At 44.1% G+C, this 17,859-nt stretch overlaps 2 protein-coding genes across 2 annotated transcripts; one reads left to right on the plus strand and one right to left on the minus strand.

The window, feature by feature from the left end:
- Positions 1–3,615: 3,615 nt before the first annotated feature.
- Positions 3,616–15,362, plus strand: MYCFIDRAFT_207667 (uncharacterized protein; the record flags this gene model as incomplete). Its single annotated transcript, XM_007928152.1, has 13 exons — positions 3,616–3,629; positions 10,117–10,180; positions 10,237–10,723; positions 10,753–10,802; positions 10,846–11,665; positions 11,698–11,740; positions 11,799–11,834; positions 11,887–11,914; positions 11,957–12,030; positions 12,065–12,071; positions 14,517–14,715; positions 14,762–15,056; positions 15,085–15,362. 13 exons carry the CDS (start codon positions 3,616–3,618, stop codon positions 15,092–15,094), a joined length of 2,127 nt encoding a protein of 708 aa, XP_007926343.1. The 3' UTR covers positions 15,095–15,362.
- On the minus strand, positions 15,293–16,072 carry MYCFIDRAFT_121659 (uncharacterized protein; the record flags this gene model as incomplete). The annotated part of the gene is made up of 2 exons (XM_007928153.1): positions 15,293–15,418; positions 15,542–16,072. Coding segments are annotated over 2 exons (657 nt in total), but the record flags the coding sequence as incomplete, so codon positions are not given.
- Between the last annotated feature and the right edge of the window lie 1,787 nt (positions 16,073–17,859).

A 17,859-nucleotide genomic window follows, 5' to 3' on the forward strand; every position in this document is an offset into this window, starting at 1 on the left:
GACGACCTCGGAAATAAACGCCTACTAGACTTTACTGCCTACGTAGTAGATATAGACTACCTATATAGGGGAGCTACTATTGTTATTAGCAACCCTATTCTTAAGCACTATGCTGTAGCTATAGACTTAGGCATTCAGAAGTAGCGATTTAGAATCGCTAGGAAAGAGGACATTAAATATATTAATATTAGCGAGTGCCCTAATAATATTAGGGTCCTATTTATTAGTAACCTAACCCTAGCTAATCCGACCGCCGACCTGCTCGGTAGTAATAACGATAAACCTATACCCCCTAATAGCATAGACCCTAATTAGCTTGCTCGTATACTAGAGCCTATTCGGGAGACCTATATTAATATATTTAAGTACTACCTAGCATCGACATTGCCTATATTTAAAGAGACGGATTATAAGATTAACATTATAGAGGGTAAGGAGGTTCCTTTTAGACTACTCTACAACCTTAGTAAGCGCGAGCTTACTATATTACGTAAGTACCTAGAAGAAAACCTAGCTAATAGCTAGATACGGTATAGTAACAGCCCTACTAGTACACCAATCCTGTTTGTTCTAAAGAAGGATAGTAGCCTACGGTTATACGTTAATTACCGTAGACTTAATGCTGTTACTATTAAGGACCGTTATCTACTTCCGCTTATTAATAAGACCCTCGATCGCCTCTCTAGTGCCTACTACTATACTATATTAGACATTAAGGATGCATACTATCGTATCCGTATTCGTAAGGGTAACGAATAGAAAACAGCCTTCTATACTCGCTATAGCTATTTCGAGTACTTAGTTATGCTATTTAGCCTAGCTAATGCCCCTATAACATTCTAGTCCTATATTAATCGGGCCCTTTTAGGCCTATTAGACTACCTCTATATAGTTTACCTAGATAACATCCTAGTTTATATACACTTACCTAACATTGCGGAGCACTAGGCTATAGTCCGTAAGGTGCTCGACCGCCTACGGGCCTATAGTCTGTATTACAAGCCTTCTAAATATACCTTTGCTACTAAAGAGGTGTCCTTCCTTAGCTTCCTCATATTAACCGAGGGTGTTAAGGCTAATCCTAACCGGATTAAGACTATTACTAAGTAGCTAACGCCTACTAGTATTAAGGAGCTTTAGTTATTCCTCGGCTTCGCTAACTTTTACCGCCGCTTTATTAAGAGCTATTTACGGCATATAATGCCCCTAACTGAGCTTACTAAAACCAAGGCTAACCTAACTAGAGAGTTTAGATAGACTAATAGAGCACAAGCCGCTTTTAACAGTTTAAAGCAGCGCTTTACTAAAGTCCCCTTATTACACTACTTCGTACTAGGCAAACTAATCCGTATTAAGACTAACGCTTTACAGTTCGCTGTATTAGCTATAATGTCTTAGCAGTCAGACAGTAACTACTACTAGCACCTAATTACCTTCTTTTTATAGAAGATAATCGATATAGAACGTCGGTACGAGACCTACGAGCAAGAGCTCTTAGCAATCGTAGAAGCCTTTAAATACTAGCGCTACTATCTCGACGGTGCTTAGTACCCTATTTAGGTCTATACGGACTATAACAACCTTCGTAGCATTACTAAGGTTACTAGGGTTATAGGTCGACAGGCTAGATAGGCCGTCTACCTTACTAGGTTTAATTTTAATGTATTATATCGGCTAGGTATAAGTAACCCTGCTAATAGCCTATCGAGGCGACCTGATTACGATAGCGAAACCTAATCTATCAATTCATTGTTTCTAATCCTATAGCACAAGATTGCTATAGACCTCGTAGTAAGGCAAGCGTAGGATAAGCGGCTTACCGGACTCTGCGACGGCTTAAAGTATATTAATGCTCTTGCTATATTAACAGTGCGTATTAAGCTTAATAATACTAATAGGAAGGGTTACGATAACTCCCTAGTCGATATCGCTATATATAGTAATAGCGATTAAAGCACTGCTATAGTTAATCCGGCTGCTAGTGCTACTAGATATATATAGTGCGTACTACGTACGATAGCGAGGGTGCTATTAAGCGAACTTGCATAAGGAGATAGTTAAGCCTTTATAAACGAACTGTTGCGCGCTTAGCAAAGGGACGCTTTTGCTACTACTCGTATAGATTAGCTTAGAAGTAGCCGCAAGACTAGATCTAGCAAGAATTGGTCGATTGATGCCGATAGCTATTTGCGCTATAAGGGCAGATTGTATGTCCCTACCGAGTATTCGATACGACAAGAGCTTCTTAAGCGATACTATAATAGTAAGCTTGCCGGTTACTATAGCATAGAGAGGTCGTACGAGCTACTATCGCGTATATACTACTAGCTAAATAGTAAGCGGGACATAAAGGACTACGTAAACACGTATGCCGTATATTAACGAGTTAAAGCACCGAAGCACTTACTATTTAGCGAGTTGTCTTTACTCCCTGTTCTAAAGAAGCCATTTGCTAAGCTTATAATAGATTTTATTACAGGCCTTCCGCCTACTAAGCGTAGAGGAAGCAAGGATGTGTATAATGCTATCCTAGTTGTCGTAGACCGGTTTACTAAGGGCGCTCGTTATATTCCTGCCCGAAAGGATTAGACGGCTATTAACCTAGCTAAGTCGCTATAGAATAACATCTTCTATAGCTATTAGGGGACCCCTAAGGGGATAGTCTCCGATCGAGGCTCGATATTTATATCTTACTATTAGAGTAAGATTTGCCTATAGCTAAGACTCAAGCATCGCCTGTCTATAGCATTCTATCTACAAACAGATAGTTAGACTAAGAGGCAGAATGCTACGCTATAGCAATACCTACGCAGCTATATTAACGAGAATCCTAACGACTAGGTCAACCTCCTATAACTAGCTGAATTCGTATATAATAACAGTATCTACTTATTAACTAAGGTATTACTATATATAGCTATAATAGGCTAGAACGCTGCTATACTACAAGATCCCCTATCGCTCGAGGCCGAGCGTAAGGAAAGGGAAGCGGGTTAACCTAAAACACTAGCGGCTATTAAGAGGGTTTAAAAGATGCGAGAAATCTATACTAAGATAGCTAAGAAGCTAACAAAGGCTTAAGAGTACTAAAAGACCTACTACGATAAGCGTTATATACCGATAACCTTTAAGCAAGGCGATATAGTTATACTTAGTATAAAGAACCTCCGCATCCGCAAACACCTATTACCCGATAGTAAAACACGCCCTAAACTAGTACTACGGTTTATTAGCCTATTCCGAATCCGAGAACCGAAGGGCAATAGCTAGGCCTATTAGTTATAGCTTCTACCCTATTATACTATCTATAATACCTTCTATATATCCCTCCTTAAACTATACTACTAGCGCGAAGGCGATAAAGCGCCTACTAAGTTAGAAGAAGTCTTAGCTAATAGCGAAGAGCTATAGTCTATAGAACGTATCCTATAGCACCGGACTAGGAAAGGTAAGAAGGAGTATCTATTAAGATAGCAAGGCTATTTACCTAAATAGGACTCGTAGGAAGCTAAAGGTTCCTTTAAGGATATAGCTAAGCTATTAGACGAGTATTAGACTAGCGTAAAGAACAAGAAGAAGGCTAAAAGCTCGTAATGTTACTAAGGCTTAGAATTAATGCTACCCCCAGGGTGCTATTAGCTAACTAATTAGAGGCAAGCAATTGTTAGCAATAAGGGACAATAAGACTATACTACTATAGAATCTACCTCTTTACTAGCGCACCCTATAGGTCCCTCTTTTGTTCCTTTCTTCTAACGAGGCCTTAAGGCCTAGGCGATCGGCGAAGGCGGCGCGCGCGTAAACGGATAGTGTTAGTAATAATAATAATGCCGACGGCGTTACGCTCGTACTAAATAGCGATACGGCCGGCGCGGCTATATTAGTAACAGTATTGCGGAGTATGTCGCTAGTTAAAGCGTCGCCGGTCGAAGAAGGAAATTAGAAGCAAGATAAAGTTAGCGCTAAGACGGCTAGCGCCGCTATTGTTAACATTACTTGCTATTGCCGCTACGCCGTAGGCACAACCTTACCTATACTACGAGCCTAAGGCACTATACTAACTAAGTTAAAAGATTAAGCCTATTAAAGGTTTAATTAAAACTTTAAGGCTAAGTTAAAATATTAAGGCTTAAAAGGATTAAGTAGCTTAATAGACTAACTAATTAAGGGCAAAACTATAGAGCTAAGCTAGCCGGGGTCGATCTTACGGACAATAGGTTACTCCTCGATCTTTCTAACCCTTTAAGCGAGGCGAACCTTAACTACTATACTTATAATAGCCTTTACCTATAGAAACTAGACGAGCTGTGTTTTTTTCGGAAAAGATAAGATAAGATTGATACTTAAAGGCTGCCAAACCTAACTAATTTGGGCTAGTAAAACTATAATAGTAAATAATAGCCCTCGTAATAATAAGAACAATCCCTCGGAACGGACAACCCTCGGAAGCGGACATTGCTAGGTCTTTTAAGAGTAGACGCAAAGAACTCGGTACGATATTACTTAGAACGGAGGTAGGGCTACAATACCTCGTACGTCTACCTATTATAGTAGGGAAAACGCGCTCGTATTGTAATTAGTCGAAGGCCCTCAATTCTTATAGATATATATTACTTTATAGGTTGTTATATATAGGAATAGCGTAGTTAGAGTTAGACATTGTATTAGAAGGTAAGGTTTAACATAGTTATATAATTAGGTAGTTAAGTGTTTAATTTAGCGCGGGCTAAGTAGCTTATTAGATTTGCTAAGTTAGTAGCAATAGAGGTCGAGATTAGAATATAGATAGGCTACGAGGGCGCGGCCTTTAGAAGGGAAGCGTATATTAGGGCTAAGGAGGCTATATATAATTGGTATGTAACTAGGCCGAGTAAAGCTAGGGTCTTAATGCCTTAGGCAGGGCTTGGCGCTTAGCGTTAGGCTAACTCTCCTACCTTCCTCCCTCTCCTCCTAGATCTCTATCGAATACTATACTAATTCACTACTACCCTATCTACCTACTAATATAACCCTTCTTATAGATCGAATAGATCTACACTCTATACTATAAACTTATATAGCTCTGCTTTATTATAAGTGTTCCTAATTAACTCCGTATATAATAGATCGACGTCGCTACCCTCGGTAACTAGCGGAGTGCTTTCCTATACTAAATTCGGCCGCTTCTATTGCTGTTCTTAGTTGCTAGCAATGCCCTTTAAGAGCGATAGAATAGTATCGTTCTACGACTTAAGCGCGCTTATATTAGCTTTTAATCTCTTTAACTCTCGCTTATTCTTCTTATTGCTATCGCCTATACTAAGCGACTAAACTAATGCCGCTATACTAGCTTCTATTATCGGAGGTTCTTCTATAAGCTCTCTTCTTATCTTCCGCTTCTTATTATTAGTAGGAGGCTTCGGCGTAGCACTAATAGATTAACGGCTAGATTAAGCGTCGTAGATCGCTTCTTTATTAAAGTCTGTATTAGGGTGCACTATCTCGGGTAGATTATGCTTATTACGCTTAGCAGTCTCGTCGTCTGTCTTATCTTCTTCTACTTTATTATCTTTAGCTTTAGACTCTTCCGAAGAAGGCTCTAGATTAGGTAAGGGCGCCTTCTTCTTGCCCTTACCCTTGCGGCTCTTAGTAAGGTTAAGACGTACTCGCTAAGCGTCTAGAGCCTCGTCTTCCTTCTTCTTATTAGCCTTAGCTTTGTTCTTAGCTAACTCCTTCTTCTATTATAGTGCCGCCTTTATCTCGCTAATCCGATTAGTATATTCGTTATTAAACTTAGTGCTAGAGTCGATATAAGTGCCTCCTTACTACGGGTCTCGCTATTAATCGTATATCTTAATTATAGTATTAAGCGCTCGATTAAGGCTTCCGTAGGTAAACCTAGTCTCTCTCGCAAATTAGAGGCTTATAGTGTCTTATATCTTCGGCTATCTAAGCGTATTTATATACCTCTTAACTATCTTAGAAAGCGTTACTTTCTAAGCGGAAGTAAGGCCTCGAGATTGCGTTATTAGACTGTCCTAAATGTCGTTACTAAGAGCTGCTCTATCCTTCTTAAGTTAAGCTTCTAACCGAGCCCTTCTACGCTAGCTCTTACTCGCTTTGCTAGACCGTAGAGTCGCCGGAGGTGCTATTATATCGCCGCGGAAGTAAGTAAGTGCCTATCTTACTAGACCTAGAGTCTCGGTTATAGTCCTTATAGGCGTTAGAGTCCGCTTAGTCGATAGAGCGATAGGACGGCCGTTCTTATCGTATAGAGGTCTTCTAGTTACATAGTCGAAGAAGGCGTACTTACCTACTCTTAGCTATACTAGCTATAGGGTCTATATACGTAAAAACGGCGGATAAGAAGGGGTAGGCGTCTATAGATAGTACGTCGTCGTCGTCGTAGTTAAGGCGACTAATTAAGCTCTACTAAAGCCATTCTTATAAGACATATTTGCTAGAGATTGCTAACTAATTAATCTATAGGAAATGCTAGTAGTACGCGACGCGTAGAGCGAGGTTAGGTCTAGCGGCTTCTTCTATTAACCTAAACCGCTTTTATTCACTTAGTATCTAAACACGGGCATATAGCGGCCGCTATAAGCTTGTAGCGGCCGCTATTAGTGCACCGTGCGTACGCAGTGACCACCCTTCTATCCACTAGTTAGAGGTTAAGGAGCGGCTCTTGTAGCGGTTGAGAAAGTGCGGCGAAATCCCTCTATTATAGCGGAATCTTGTTCGCTCTTCCGCCTATGCCCTGCCCTGCGTCTATGCACATAACTGACGCTTGAGATGTAGGATCTCGAACCTAAACTTCGTGTAGCAGCTTTTGTGGAATAATGCTAGGTTCAGCAGTTTGCGCGACCATCCCTAGCTCGATAGCGTAGAGCCGAGATATAAACCACTAGTCGTTAAGGCGAATCGTGGTGCCGCCGCGGTCAGTAACGACTAGTACTATGCTGCCGGAGTAACCGTGCCCACCCCGCGAATTTTATAGAATTCGCGAAACCACTATAGATTGTTAGCAATTCGAACTATATCAAACTAACTAACGCGTTTCTAATACCGCAAACCATATCGTCGTACTCCTAGCGGTATAGACGGTCCTAGGTGTTGTTTTAGCGTTCTAATAGCACTATTATCGGGTTAGAAACACGCGCAGCCAACCCGCTAGCAAATACCTCCTAATTAGATTACTTTCATATAGGATCTATAGGTAGAAGGCCACTCTAATCGCAGTGTCTCTAGGAAGACGCATATTAGTCGCCGCGCTATTAACTCTTTAAGGATCAACATTATATTGTTTAGCGAGCCGTACCCGCAATAGGCGAAGAAAGGACCTTCTCGGAAGCTAACTAAGGCGCAAGAACTGCGTGTTCTCGAATACCTACGCGATCGACCGACTTCGTACTATTCCGAGACCGTATAGTTCATTTACGACGAGTTTAACATTATCGTATCCGAGACGACCGTAAGCGACATCCTTAAACGCTATAACTTCTCGAAGAAGAAGGCTTAGCGTAAGGCGCTCGAACAGAGCTACGAGTTACGCGAGAACTAGCGTACGCTACAGAAAGGGATACTAATAGGTCGTGTCTGCTATATCGACGAGTCTAGTTTAAACGAGCGCACTAGATAGCGGAAATATAGCTATTCTGAAGTCAACACTCCTTATAAAGATATCGGCGGCTCGAAGAGGTTAAAGAGATAGTCTATACTGCCTACTATAACAAGTGAGGGTTATCTAGACGATTACCTTATCTACTAAGGCTCTATTAAAGCCGTAGACTTCGAAGACTAGCTAGAGTTGTTTATACTGCCTCGACTAGAAAGGGGCATGTTTCTCGCAATAGACAATACCTCGATACACTACACTCTACGCGTTTAAGACCTGTGTAATAGCTTTAGCATTCACCTACGTTACTTGCCGCTATACTTACTAGACTTCAATCCTATCGAGATGTCCTTTAACTCGCTTAAGGCATAGATTAGGCGTAATATAGACCTCGCAAAGGCATACGAGACATTCGGTCTATTCCTTCAATATACTATAGAACAGGTTGATACAGTATCGCATACGAAAGCGTAGTTTTAGGCCTCTAGGTACCGATATTAATCGAATCTCCGATTAAAATACATCCGGTATTCGTAGGTCTACCTTATATGCTCGGCGGTTCGCTAGACAAGCAAACGCTTACTAATTTGTTAGACAAAGTCGTGCCAAGACGAACCCTCTGTTATCGCACACTAATTTCGACTACCGCCGGCGTAGTATTAAGGAGATCTCGTCGCCTTAAACTCGATCGGCTTCCGCTCGGCTTCGCTCGGCTTCGCTCGGAGTTAGTAAAGCCGTATCCCCTTCAGCATTTCTAGCTTACATACAACTATTAGAATACAATAACAATATATAATATTCATTATACAATAATTATTTCTCGATAGTATACGCATATAATAAGGCTATCTCTTTTTTTTAGTATTTTTCTACGGTATAGTATTGTATAGAAACTCTATAAATCTCAAAGCCGTCTATCCTTTATATACTTCCGCCCCGCTTAGCGGAAATACTCCTATTGCCCTTCTTTAAAGCCTAGTTCACACCACTTTCCTTCTGTTATACCGATATATCTTAATAACCTAAGCTCCCGGTCCTTAAACACTCGCTCTATATGCTCTAGGTCTTCTAATCGATAGCTCTAATATATCCTTTAACGTAGCTAGGCAAAGAACTCGTAGATTTAGTCTACTAGGTCTACCTATTCTGCTTCCGGTTGTAAGCTACGTAGTAGACTCGAAGGCAACTGTTCCTTTGCTATCGTAGAGCTAGGCATATAGTTATTTACCGTTACGCCGCCGCTATTAAATCTACTATTGGCCTTTGCGCTCTTCGTACTTTAAGCGAATGGATTGCGAGCCGAGTTGCTTATATAGCGCTGCTTATAGCGCTACATCTTATTAACAAGTGAAGAGCCTAGATCTATAATAGTTAGGTCGCCTCTCGCTATTCTAGCCGCCTACGCTATAGCTATCTCTTTATAGATTAAGCAGTAAGAAGTATCTAGGTTAGAGCCGTTATAATAGCAATACTAACCGTGCTAGTCACAGGTTGTCTTCTTGTACGCCTATACGCGCTTTATTATCTCTCGATAGTCGCTATTATCTTCCTTACGAAGCTCCTTAATTGTTAGCGTTTGCCGTAGATTGCTAGCTTCTTCTTCTAACTCGAGACGACGCTGCCGACGCACTTTATCTAACTGCCGCTAAGTCGCAGTCACTCTCTAAGAGCCGCCTAGAGTTGGTCGCTATTGCTACTGTCTCGCTCGCTACTATATAGGCGTCTATAGCGGCTTTAGATCAATTACTATTATATCTAGAAGCATAGTGAGGCCTTGCTTATTAGCACTATACTAATCGTCGAGTTAATCTAGAATAGCGAGCTAGGCCGAGTCTTGTTCTCGTTTATCGCTACCGACACTTATCGAGAAGATATCTCGCTATCGAAGACTATTATACGAGCACTTAACGATAATCTCTCGACAGTCGTACTTATCTTCCTTGCTACTATACCACTTATCGCACACTTCGAGGAAGTTGCGCTAGGGCTCGAAGCTAGACACTCGCCGTACGCGTAGTTAACAATCTCTACGTAGGCGTTCTTTACCGTAGGATATATATACTAGCGCGCGGAAGTTATACTCAATCTCGGCTTCTTACTACGCTTTAGCGTCCTTATTATCTTTATTAACCCTCTCTTTATTATCGGCTCTAGGAGGTACGACTTCTTCTATTTCGTCGTCTTCTGTAGGCGCTTCTTCTTAACCCTCCGGATAACCGCTAGCTTCTAGCAATTGGTCGTCTATTTGCGACTGCTAATCGATAGCAGGCTCCTTACTATTCTGCCGCTTCTTTAAGGCACTCGCTGCGGCGCGTTTACGCTTCTTCGGGTTGGTAGTAGACTGCGCTTCTGCTATTATAGCGGCGGACTCTGCGGCCTCTTTAGCCTTACGAGACGCGTTAGGTTTGCGGCGGGGAGGCATTGTTTAGTTATTAGTACTAAATCGACGGCAGGCTCGAGAAATGCCTCCTTCTTAACCCTACGCGTTACTACTAGAGCGAGAAGTGCGAGAAGTATAGCTGGAATAGCATTCAATTCGGCTTTACTAACAAATTACTAGGAGACGCGAATCGCGCGGCATACGTGGGGTAGGCACGGTTACTCCGGCACGGTAATACCTCAAATCTTTGCTCGACGAGGCTTGGGATGGCCGGAGACCGGCTTCCAAAGTGCATGTGAGCGTGCTGGATTATCATGAAGCTTACAAGTCTGGACGTATCACACCTACTGCGGTTGCCAAAGCGTTATTGCCGCTGATTGATCGAGACGCGAAGGGGGCAGATGAGAGATATTCGAAGGCTTTCTTGCAGGTCAGGCAGGATCTTGCTTTGAAAGCTGCAGAAGAAAGTACGCAACGGTACAAGGATGGCAAATTCAGAAGTGTGCTTGACGGCGTGCCAGTCGCCGTGAAAGACGAGGTTGATCTTGCTGGCTATCGAAAATGCTACGCTTCCAAGATCGACTTCACTCGGAAAGACGATGCGACTACGTATTGTGTACAGCGTTGGCTAGATGCTGGAGCCGTTGTGATCGGCAAGACGACTATGCAGGAACTCGGGTCGGATATCACTGGTAACAATCCTGTAAGTCCGACTCGACAGTTCCATCTCCTTGCTCGCAGGAACTGTACAGGGCTGTGCCGCTGCGATCCTCAGATTCCTCGGCTGGGGAGACGGAGACAGAAGATCCGCAAAGCCACTCTAACGTGTACGTAGACATTTGGAACACCTTTGAACCCCAATCACGAGGACTACTATTGCGGCGGATCTTCAACCGGAAGCGCATACGCCGTGGCTGCAGGTCTGACACCACTATGCGAAGGCAACGATGGCGGAGGATCCATCCGCATCCCAGCGACGTATTGCGGCGTATACGGGCTCAAGCCATCGCATGGAAGAGTATCCAAGCGTCCATCCACCGATCTAGCGCGCAGCACCGGAGTGGCCGGACCTATCGCAGCAAATATGATCGACCTAGAGATCGGCTACCGAATCATGGCACAGCCTGATTCCCTCGATCCCGACTCATCACTCTTCAAACCACCAGGCAGTAGTAGCAGCCTCACCACGACTCAAAAAACCAAGGTCCTAGGCATCTACGGCCCCTGGTTCGACCGAGCAGACACCCTCGTAAAATCCTCCTGCCAAAAAGCCATCGACTGGCTCGTCTCCACCCAAAACTACCAACTCATCGACATCACCCTCCCCCTCCTCCCCGAAGGACAACTCGCCCACGCCATGACCATCCTCTCAGAACTAAGCCTAGGAATCCCCCAAACCTCCACCTACCTCCTCACCCCAGCCAACAAAGTCGTAATCCCCGTCGCCCGAAAAACCACAGCCATAGATTTCCTCCAAGCTCAACGCCTCCGCAACCTCATCATGCAACACCTCTCTCACCTTTTCTCCACACACCCAGGCCTCATCATCGTGTCCCCGACAACAGCGGAGGCGGGGTGGAAAATCGAAAAGGCAGATTTGAGCCATGGACTCACGAATGCGAATAAACAGCTTCGGAATATGGAGTATGTATGGTTAGCGAATTTTTCTTGGATGTCCCGCGATTTCGGTCCCGATCGGATACGCTGATGATGGGAAAAGAGAAAGGTAAGGTGCCGATTGGCTTGATGGGGATGGGAGAATGGTGCAGCGAAGACGAACTCGTAGAATTCGGGTATGATTGTGAGAAGTTTTTGAATGAGCAAGTTGAAGGTGGGAGGTTTAAGCCGGGGATTCATGTTGATGTTTTTTTCGGGGAATTAATAACGGACATTGACATTGCTTCTGGAGCGTGAGAATTAATTTCAATGATGGTGTGGTGAAATGATAAGGTATATATATAGAACCAATTTGAGACGAGATTGACTTTTTTTTGTTGTTGAATGTGATGATGAACTGGTCCCTTGAACTCTCTCTCTCTGAAGTGGTAACCTTGTGAAGGTATAAGCGTTGACGTGGCACACACTAGAGGACTTGTAAGCAGGGTTCTTCAATCGTAGGTAGCGCTCATGCGATTTAAAATAATTAGCACGCATTTGCGTGCTAACAATATTGTTAGTACGCAGGTGTATAACCGAGGTAGGAAATCCGGCATAGATTACTTAGGAAAGGTGTTAATCTAGGTATACAAAGTAGCTAATTTAGGCTAGCAGGTCGCTAATATCTATACGCCTATAGACCTTCTCTAGATCTTCGCTCTCGCTGTCTATTACATTGTCTAAAGTAGTGTTTACTGCGGCAGACAATGCTTCTTAGAGCTCTACTATAGTATTAAATATAGCCTCCTATTCTTCCGCTTTAAATTAGTGTATCTATTCTTTAGTAAAGTCGCTCTCTTACTAGCTCTAGCTCTAAGCAGTGCGCTTCCGCTTCTTAGTTACAGGTTGCTTAGAAGCGCGTAGAACACGGCTATTAAAGTAGATGAATATTAACTAGTTTAACCGCTCTATTATAAGGCGGTATCTTAGTCGTGTTTAAACTAGCCGAAGGACTAAGAAGGTCCGCTTAGCAGTTACTATATTAGCGGTCGTTAAGCAAAGCCGCAACGCGTACTCGGCTAATATAGGAGCGACTATATAGCGGTTAGACTAGAAGCCCTTTATAGACAGAGTCTAGCAGTTATTTAACGGTAAGAAGAAGCCTGTTCTATAGATAAAGTCGTAGTACTCATTCTTAATCTAAAGCTGTTTAGCAACGTCTATTATAACCGTCCGAAGGGCCGCAATAACCTGTTCTTGTTGCCTCTTATCTAGCTTTGCTAAAGTCGCCGGATTAAGGAAGTATACTGCCTAGTAGTGCTTATTAATCTGACGATTAAAGCGCTCTTACTAACTAGTTATAGTACGAGCGTTCTTGCGAGTAAGGCAGACGTGTTCTATACCGTCGATTATCTCTTAGATTAGTAGAGGGTTCTTTAGGTCTACAAGTCGCTCTAAATCCGCCTTTATTTGATGCTAGCTAGGTATTACTTTTTCGAGCGTATAAGCCTTGCTCTATACGAGAACGAGTTAGTTATTTAGAGGCTCTAGTACCTAAATAATAGCATTAAGTTAGGTCTAGAAGTTCTAGTCCTTTACTAAAGAAACGGCCTTATAATCTAGTAAATAGCGAGGGTCGCGTACGAGGTCTTAAAGGGTGTATTTAGTACGGCGAATAGACTTACAAACACCTAATATTGTCGCCTATCGGGTACTGCCCTATATAGTTATAGCATATATCTTGCTATCGTAATAGGCTCTTTAGTACTGCTTAAGTAACTAGTATATAGCCTTCTTCCGAGTAAGGGTAGTATATAGGTATAATACTTCACTATAGAATGCCGCGATTAAGGGCTCTCGGAAGATGTCCTTTATATAAAGACATTCGCTATAGGCGTTGCAGGGCACTATAATAACGTAGCTTAGTAAAGGGTCTGCTTCTAGCAACCTTATTATCTTTATATTAACCTCGCAGGTGTCGAAGGCAATAGTACTAATCCGAGAGAGGTTACTAGCAGTAAGCTGTTTATACTTCGCCTTTGTCTAACGTACGCCTTCTTCCGCGCTCTTATTAGTGCTTTCTATCTAACGCGTTTCGAGGGTATAGCAACTAGTCGAGTCGATAATAGAGAGCGTTATTACCCCTATTCTATTCTTATTAGTCGAGCCGTTAATCTAAAGCGATAGCTCGTTGTTATACGCTACCTTCTCGAGCACCGCTTCTTCTACCTTCGCGAAGTACTTCGGCAATAAGTAACGGCGAATACGGTTCTAGTCTAGTAACTCGAAGCCTAAACAGATAGCGCTAAATAGGCGCTTAATCGCTAGCTTCTACTAGAAGGTAAAGGGCTCGTTCTCTTCGAAACAAACCGCCGCGTATAGCTGTTCGACGTACGCGTACTAACTCGCACTTAGCTCGAAGAATAGTAGTATTTCTTGTCCTAGTTCTACCGACGTCGACCTTCTACTACTACTACCTTTAGCGGCCTTCCTAAACTCGTACGCGTCCGCGTAGTCCTTATTACGCCTCCGATCCTTTACCTTATTATACTAGCAGCCGCTATATTTATAGGATACGCGCCTTTTACTATCTCTATCCTTATACTACGTAAAATAGCGGTATACTAACTAGTCGTCGTTCCTTAGTATAGTAGGTAAGAAATACACGTAATAAGAGCTAGAATGCGATACAATAGCGATAATAATAGCGACGATAAGGTTTATAAAGCTAGTTCTATAAGAGGCGCGAAGGCAAGACGCGTACTATACTAAAATAACACTTAGGGGGTTAAAAACTAATAGTAATAGTAGATATGCCCTCTGCGAGTTATACTAGGTGCTATCTACGAGATTTACCATACTAATAACCCGCAATAGGTAGCACGCACCATTTTGCGTGCTACCTACGATTATTAGCACGCATTGAAGAACCCTGCTTGTAAGTTGTGCTGTGATGAGCGAGCAAAGCCTATGCGTGAGATGAAACACGGTTTACACAGTCCAGCAAAACCATGCCAGCACATACCTGAAATAGCAGTGGCTTCGGCACTTGGATACTTGGACGAGGCTTACGAAATCGGAAATGGAAGAAGAAGGTCCGAGCCAGCCAAACAACGATTTCCCCCCCCCCCCCTCTCTCTCTGTCTGTCTGCTGCGAGACAACATATCTTGCTAATCGAGATAGTAAGATGATTTTTACCAGACGTGGTTAGAAGAAGGCAAAAAAGTAAAATCTGCTTGCATGCTGCCTCGCTCGCCGCTGCTCCACCACCATGTCGGGCGAAACTCAACCCGGAGAAACATCAGAAACAGACCCTTTCTCGCGCAACTGGAACTCCCTGCGCTAAAACGAACACGCAAACCACGATTCCCCCGTACTCAAGAACTCCGTTTCCCATGCCTTTCTCGCTCATCCATGCTTGCCGCCGCTGAACTCCTCTCAAAATGCATTAATTTGCCTGCCTTCATGATTGATGAGAGCAGGTCTTGACCGGCTTATCCGTGTGTGAAGGACGACTTAGATGAATGTCGTCGCAGCTTAATTCTTGGTGTTGTTAGTCGCTTGTCGTTTGGGTGATTATGATGATGATGATGATGATGATGATGAATTGGTGAGTGTGAAATGTGGATCATGCTGCAGCCCGAGATGCCTGGGTTGCCACGACAGCGGTGTTCTCCGGTGCACTGTATGCGTGTGATCCACGTCGACTCGCCAAGAGACGTGTCAGGTCGGAGTTGCCGCGCTCTGCCTGATCCTTCAGGTACTGCTCGATTTCCGCAGGCAGCGTCTGGCCTTGCTCCCAAGCTCGGATGATGTGTTGGTTGATTCTTTGATGAATTGATTGCTCGCGGCGGTGTTCCAAATCTGCGATATGCTGCTCACGTGCCATTACTTCTGAAGGTGGTTCACGATCAGTTTCGGTAGATGCGTCTGTCGTCTCCGGCTCCGGCTCTCCCTCTGATTCTACATCATCCATTTCCTCGTCATCCTCCTCGATCGGAGGTTGCCGAGAATGGCTGGTGTGTGCCTCCTCGACGATGACCGAAATATCCGTCTTTCTTGTGATGCTATGCCTCCTCAGGTCTTCTGCGACGCGCTCTCTGCGGTCCACGAATGGACCAATCTCATCTCCAGTCGTGTCTATCACCTTCACGCCTTCATCTTTCTCATAGCGCTCCCTCGCCCACTTGGTACCTTCCCAGCAGCAAAAGTCCTGGATTTCGTTGTACGTAAGGCCAAGATTGTCAAAGGCATCAAAGAGGCGCTTGTGATGCTTGAAACGACCCAGTCTCATGCGATGGGGTGGATAGCAGTAGTTGAGGCCTGGGTAGCGAGCTTCGGCCGAGTTGAGATCACCATAGAAGGTAGCCACTTCTATTCGGACTTCCGGCACCAGATTTCGGGCGAGATGTGCGCTGAAGGATGGCGGGTCGTTTTGATTGGGATGCGGATACAAGTAGTTGTAGAGTAGGTGGGCGATTGAGGTCTGTCGCTTCATGCTGGGCGCTGGGCGTGGTGCGGGACACAGCAAGTCGAAGCGGATGTCGGAGAGAAGGGAGGAGCGGGTGGAGAGCGAGCAGAGGCTTGGGAAGGGTGTTGGTCAGACTTAGATGAACGGGAAATTCTGTTGTGATTTGACACGGCACAGTAGACTTTGGTGTTGCGAGATTCGAAATGTCCAGTGTCAAGTGAGAGTTGGGTCTGTGTGTATGGTTCGGGGAGGGCGACGTCAGAATGGCTAGGAAGGCGCTGGAGGGTGATGAGGGCGAAGGAGTACGGGACCAAGTGTGGCCAGAGGCAAGGGACTACCCTGGCAAGGCGGGTAGTGCACGTGTGACGTGCGAGTGCAGGAAGTGGATGGGGTGGGAGTGGGAGAAAAGGCGAAGAGGAAGCGGCGAGGGAGGAAAGATGCAAGCGCACAGGCAGACCAGCTGCGGGCGCCAGCGAGGAGTTCTGGGTGCGGTAAGGTCTGAGGTGCTCCGTGATGCGAGCAAGCAAAAGCGTGTGGGAGTCAAGGTTCAGATCAGCAGCAAAGTCTTTACCGGGGCTGAAGCCACACCAACAGAAGAGCCTGAGGTCTCCGCCTGTCTGCCTGTCTGCCTGTCTGCCTGGTCCGAGACAACAGACGCTCCGTCTTCTTATGAGCACTGTGCACTGCGCTGTCTCGCTGTGTTGTGCTGTGTTGTGCTGTGCTGTGCTGTGCTGTGCTGTGCTGTGCTGTGACGCTCATGCAACCAACAGCCAAACGAAGCGGAAGACGTGAAATGCAGGGTTGGAAAAGAGCCACTGCACGCCGCGCACAAGCAGCGCACCCAGCCGAACCAAAAGTCCGCCGCCGCCGCCGCCTCGCTCCTCTCCCCGACTTTCACCCTTCGCCTTCCATCTGATTCGCGTACGCCTAAACGCCTTGCCTTGCCTTGCTTCCCGTCAGCAGTCATCCCTTTGTTGTCTAAAGTGTATTTTCAACCCTGGTTAGCTACCGAAGGCTAATATTAGTCTTCCGGACCTTCCGTTAAGTAAATAACTAAACCCCTTCTAGCCTAGTATATACTAGGGTCTTCTAAACATTAGCAATCTTATACTATTAGTATATAATAGACCTAGTAGTAAATACAAGCTATAATAGAGCGGTTAGAGGTAGCGGAAGTAAGTAGTTTAAGCCGTATAGAAGGCCAATTCTAATACTATTACTATAGAGCTAATATTCGGATAATAAGCCTATCTTATCGCCGTATCTAAGTTAGATTTCGACCCTCTCTAGTACGCTACTAACTATACTAAAATTATTAGCAAAGGAGCCTAAAGAAGAGGATACTAGAACAATATTAAGGCGGCTTAGTAAGCCGGTTATACCCGCAAACCTAGACCTAGAAATAGACGACCTTCCTTCTATTAAAGACCGCTATCTAAGGCTCGAGTAGTTAATCTATCGGCTTATTAGTAAGATATATTTATTAGAGCGGCGACTCGACGAGTTTAGTTAACGTTAGGCTTAGTAGGCGCGTCGTCGTCTACTAGCTACTATAGTTAAGCGGCCTTCGAAAATACGGCAGATCGACTATAGCGAGGTAAGGTCTAGTCGTAGTAGCTAGGTATAAGGTTATAGAAGTCGTTATAGCACTTAATATAGAGGTACTAGCTATAGTCGTTATAGCGCTACCTTGTCTTATACTTATCTACTTGCTATTGCTAATACCGCTCTTTAAATATATAGAATTAATAGTACTTTAGCTCTACCTTAATAGGCTTATATTCTTCTAAGAAGTAGAGCTAAACAGGCAACTT

Source organism: Pseudocercospora fijiensis (assembly GCF_000340215.1).
Source record: "Pseudocercospora fijiensis CIRAD86 unplaced genomic scaffold MYCFIscaffold_4, whole genome shotgun sequence".
Classification (NCBI taxonomy): Eukaryota; Fungi; Ascomycota; class Dothideomycetes; order Mycosphaerellales; family Mycosphaerellaceae; genus Pseudocercospora; species Pseudocercospora fijiensis.